This window comes from Quercus lobata, chromosome 2 (genome assembly GCF_001633185.2).
Source record: "Quercus lobata isolate SW786 chromosome 2, ValleyOak3.0 Primary Assembly, whole genome shotgun sequence".
NCBI lineage: Eukaryota > Viridiplantae > Streptophyta > Magnoliopsida > Fagales > Fagaceae > Quercus > Quercus lobata.
Genome location: NC_044905.1, coordinates 81,433,760 through 81,439,092, shown reverse-complemented (window position 1 = coordinate 81,439,092; position 5,333 = coordinate 81,433,760). Strand labels below are relative to the sequence as shown.

At 35.9% G+C, this 5,333-nt stretch overlaps 1 protein-coding gene across 1 annotated transcript; it reads right to left on the bottom strand.

The window, feature by feature from the left end:
* Nucleotides 1-1,416: 1,416 nt before the first annotated feature.
* LOC115976847 (uncharacterized protein At5g39865-like) lies at nucleotides 1,417-3,892 on the bottom strand. The gene has a single exon (XM_031098357.1). It carries the CDS (start codon nucleotides 3,112-3,114, stop codon nucleotides 1,759-1,761), a length of 1,356 nt encoding a protein of 451 aa, XP_030954217.1. The 5' UTR covers nucleotides 3,115-3,892; the 3' UTR covers nucleotides 1,417-1,758.
* Between the last annotated feature and the right edge of the window lie 1,441 nt (nucleotides 3,893-5,333).

Sequence of the window (5,333 nt, the reverse complement as noted above, 5' to 3'; positions counted from 1 at the left end):
TGTCCTCAATACCTCTTAGGGCTTGCTTCCCATTATTATGATTTGATTTAGATGGCAAACTGTCATGTAGCCTATAACCTGTTGTGATTTTCTTGGCTCAAGGTCCTTTTGGATTTGAAGATCAAAAAGATAGATGAGGCAGGTAAAGGAAAATATTTACGTATTTGGCACTTATTATTTGTATCATTTATGTGTCACTTAGTGCTTCCACCTTATGTAAATGGCACTACAAGATTATTTTAACTCAATCATTTCACATAATTTGAGTTCCTGAAAAGTATGCGCCACTCTATGTGAATACTTGAATAAAATAGCTTCCAGCAACTTCTAAGAATCCTTAGCTCCCTTTAAATTGAAGTCTTCAATTTTTGTCCTCTTTCAAGTCCTGCAGCATCAGAATATCCCAAGTTATTTTCTTTGAATTTTTTGACATTGAAAATTCATTTCCCAATATTGTAATAGTAGCTTCAATTTCAGAAGAAATACTTGAGGTTGACAATAAAATATCTTGGAATTTAATTGAGTAATAAATTGCCAAATTTACGGTCTCTTTGGGGGGGTTGAAGATAGAATATTATAATGTCTCTCAAATTGTTGTGTAGCTTCCAAAAGAAACGGTCTTACAGTTGAAACTTCGAGAGCAACTACTCTGAGCAATTCTTTACCACAAACACAACGTCGTTGCTGAAATCTAAGCAGGATTTGACCATGTCACTATTTTTTTGGTCCGTCGCCGACATTGACCCTTTCATTTTTTTTTTCTTCACCTAATGTACATATTGCTTTTTTCTAATTTTCTATTATTGAATATTTCACCTTTTTTATTCTTCTCTAAGATTGTTAATTGACAAGTTCTTAATGTTTATATATAATGAATTACAAAAAGTTGGCCCAACAATCCTCACCAACAGTAAAATAATAAGGCCGAACAACACTATTTATATTATATAACAAGGAAATAGTTTTTTAACTGAAGGAGCAAGATTTTCTTGCTCGTTGCTTCAAAAAAGATTTTTCATGCTGGGCGATTGTTCTCTTTCTCCACTTTTTCATTTTACAGATTGGACTTTTTGATTATGTCACCGTCCAAATGCTGTGCAATGGTTGCAATTATGCCTCAAAAGCAACTTTACTACATCATTGAATAGAGCAACTACAGCTCACATATCATGCCGTAGATCAACGCCTGGAATGTGGTACCACATTTTTGAAAAAAGGGAAATTTTTAGATACAATTCCTTTGTGCATTGAACCTAAGTTCTCTGGTTAAATCCAATCATATGGTTGTATTAATCAATGCAATACAAAGTACATTATCTTTCTGGAGGAAAATTCAATTCAATTTTGTGACTCTCAATTGCAGGGAAAAGAAAGAAGAAAGAAAGAAGAAGAGAAGAACAACATAAACAAGAGGAATTGCAAATGCAACATTTTAATGTAGCATCTTTTTAATTTATATGGAAAATGGAAAAAGTATACAAAGTTACGAACCCCTTTCGCCTTTCTGAAAACGAAATTTAGTATACAGCTATTACAAGTTACAACATTCTTGAGGTTGAGGAAACCTGCTTAGAACATAGTATTATATATTATTCAGTGTCTACTACTACAATTCTCTCATTACCCTCAAATCAAACATACCAAAATTCCACTGTACAACAAGCAACTCACAAAGAAAAAGTTTAAAAGAAAAGAAAAAAAATAAAAAAGAAATGGACACAAAAATGTGAAAGAGTACCTAGTGAATGGCACTGAAAACTAGTAGCAACATATGGGGCAGCGTATAAGCCCATTTTCATTACAATCAGGGCAACGTTGGAATCCATACTCAACCTCCTCACCTCTTTCTTCTCCTTCTTCTTCTTCATCAGCTTCATAGTAAATTTTGCAACTTCCTGAACATGTCTCACAAGGCACAAACCTTATATCCCCACAAGCCTGACAAGATACACCAACACCAACACCATCATCCACTCTTTCACAACACTCAACCAACTTCTCTAATTGTCCATCCTCATTCAATCTCCTGATTTCTTCAGCTCCACCAATGTACTTTTTCCCAATAAACACCCTAGGCAAGCCTCCCCCATTAAACCCGTCTACCAATAGCTCTCTCAGCTCCTCCTTGAACCCTGAATGCATCGAAACGTCCCGCTCATCCAGTCGGACACCAAGGCCTTTTAAGATCACCCTCACATGGCAACAATCCTCATATGTCTTCCGTACCCCTCTTAGGCTTGTGAAGTAAAGCACAATCTTGTCCTCCCCACATTTATAATCGATAACACAACCTTTTACCTCCTTTTCATCATTGAAATCCAATGACAAATCATTGTCTGCTTCTGAAACCACTTCTTGTTGTTGTTGTTCTTCTTGTTGTTTGTCATCGTCCAATGGACTAATACGAAAAGGGTTATCAGGTGGAAGCTCTTGGAATGACTTTCTGAATGTAGAAATGGCTTCTGAATCAAAGTCTGATAAGATAGCCTTTGAATTGAAATCATCATCTTCCAATTGAAGCCACATAGGCTTAGGATTTGGGGAGGCCGTGCCATTTTCTTGAAATCTAGTTTTCGGGTATTCAAAAGCAGAATCTTGTCGAGCTGGGTGCGGATTGCGGACAACATCAAAAGAAAAGCTCCTAAGATGACAGGGGGACCTTAGAGGACTAACATCTTCGAGTCCTTCCATCAATTCCCACGTATTGATTATCTCTGGCTCTCCGGGAGGCGTTCTAATTGGCGTTTTCGGAACCACTTTGGGGATCTTCTCTTCGATCATAGTGGACCACGTCTTGGCCTCAATTAGGCCTATTGTGAAATCGTTACTCTTCTTCTTCTTCCTCACGTTTCCATCAACATTATTACCAATACATTCAGTGCCATTACCATGATTTAGATGATCAATATCATCACCAAAATCCATGATCTTGTTATTGAAATGGTTGATTTGGTTGAGGGAACCCAATGTAGAAGAGGTGAGAGCCACAACATGGTAGCTTTCACCTTGGTTCTGTGGTGGGTGATGAACTTGCATAGAGTAGCTTCTAGGGACAGGGGAATAAGGACTCTGGCAATGCCTGCATCGCTTTTGCTTCGAGCTTGCACAACCCATTTGGCCAAATAGATAAAAACAACCAAGAATGAATTGAAAACAAAGCGAAGGCCAAAACTTTGTGAATATTATAACCGGAAATTGGGAATTAGATTACAAGGAAAAGTCCTGTCTGAATAAAAACTATATGGGTTTGGTTTGGTTTAGGTGGAAATTCGACAAACAAAGCACAACCCGGATTTGAAAATGAAAAAAAGAGAGAATTTTTACAATGGGTTTTGAATCAAAATCTTACCTTGCCATTGTTCTTCAAATATAACGGAGAAACCAATCCATTAAAAACGCGGAAGCTGAGGGAAAAAAAAATACACATTTTGAAAGCAGATTCCGAAACTGTCAAAGAGACCCAGTTTCGAAATTTGGCTTTAAATGAACTTTCAACTAGTGGATCTTCAATGAAGGCAACAAAAAATAAAATGTATAATTTGAAGAAGAAGAAGAAGAAGACAAAGGTGAAGAAGAAATGGGTTTTGGAGATCTTGGAGTTTTCAAAATAATATCTCACACCCGTGAAAATGATTACCAAAGAAATGGGAATTCGAAAGCCGTCCGTGAAATGAGAGTTCGAGAAAGAGGAAAGAAAATAGGAGTGTGAAATGAAAGTTGTAAAATGAATTCTTTCTAAAAGTCAAAAGAATGAGGTTGAATAAGAGGAAGTAGAAGAAAGAAAAAGAGGGACCAATTCAGAAAGCTAATAACCCACCGATCCCACCTGTCCCACACGCTCTCTTTTCTTCGAGAGACAAACACTTTTTATTTTTTGAAAGGAGAAACACTTTTTTTGTAATGGTAGAGAGTGAGAATCGAAATTCTAGTGGTGACTAATGTATTTATATGTATAAAGTACCCAAGAGGGAAAAATAAAAAAAGATTGAAAAAAAAGATTGAAGCTTAGTGTTGGTTGGTTTGTATTATCTTTTGCACAAATTGAGAAACATATATATAGCGGGTAATTTTTAGGTATTTCTGGAATATAAAGAATGGTATTATTTCTCCTCACATTCATAATAGGGTTTACTCATTAAATTTATGGTAGGATTCACCATGAATGTGAGAGGAGGAAGTACCATTTATCCATACTTGGAAATATCTTCTCTTACATTCATAATAGGGTCTACTTATTAAATTTATGATGGGATCTACCATGAATTTCAGAGAAAAAAACACTATTTATCCATACTCCAAAAATACCTAAAAATTTTTCCTTCCACAAAGACATAGAGTAACACAGACTGTATCAATATATTTATCTATTAGTATTTTATTTTATTTTCTAAATATATCTAAGTATTATCTTTTGCACAAATTGAGAAACAGATATACTTCCAATGTATCATTATATTTATCTATTATTTTTTTAGTGATAAAAGGCCCAAAAAGGGATATTGAGTTATGGATCGTATTCGAGGATATTAAGTTGTTCGATGACAAGAAGACATTAACAAGGACATACAAATTAGTGGGCTGTGAAAGAAGTCTAGTTGTAAAGGGTTGGGAGTGTAGTCCAAGGAGAGACACCTCCTCGGCTAAGCAGGGTAGAGGTCAAAGACCCGACCTTTCATCAAGGACAACGTACCAAACGGTCATACTGATAAGGATAAGCATTAAAAGGGAATAAGACAAAGGCAAACTTAGAAATATCTAGGAGAAACCTGCTACCACCGCATTGAATGTTCTGCAGCTAACTCTCTGGTCACATTAATATGGAGGTGATACCTAAACAGTAATGTTCAGCCTTACAGCTACCCGCAAAGATTTCAGGAAGGTGCTGATGGGATAAGTATCAAAACCAACAACTTGATTTACACATGGAGGGCTAAGATGAAGGGAAGGAGGGGAATATAAAGAAGAAAAACCCCATTACAAGAGGATCATCTGAGGATGGGTAGAAAAAACACTGTAGTGACGAGAGTTGTAATTGTGTTTAAGTTTAACAGAAATATATAAGAATCACTCTCCTCGAACTTTGCTGAGAAAGATTTTCCTTGCATAAACCCGTTTATTTTCATTTCTTAGCAATCTTTAACCTATTATGATTGTAATCCAACTCATTAAAATCTAGTTTCTAGCCAACTCTTTATAAATTCATTGTATTGGGCTTTTTGGGTCTTGATCCTTTTACTTTTGGGGCTTGGGAACCAAATCGTGCCCTTACCATTTTAATTTGAGAAGATATAATTATTTTAATTTGAGATGGCTCAAAATGCTATAAACAGTTA

Coding starts and splice junctions, on each gene's coding strand:
- LOC115976847 (XM_031098357.1), bottom strand. CDS start 3,114: ATGGGTTGTGCAAGCTCGAAGCAAAAGCGATGCAGGCATTGCCAGAGT.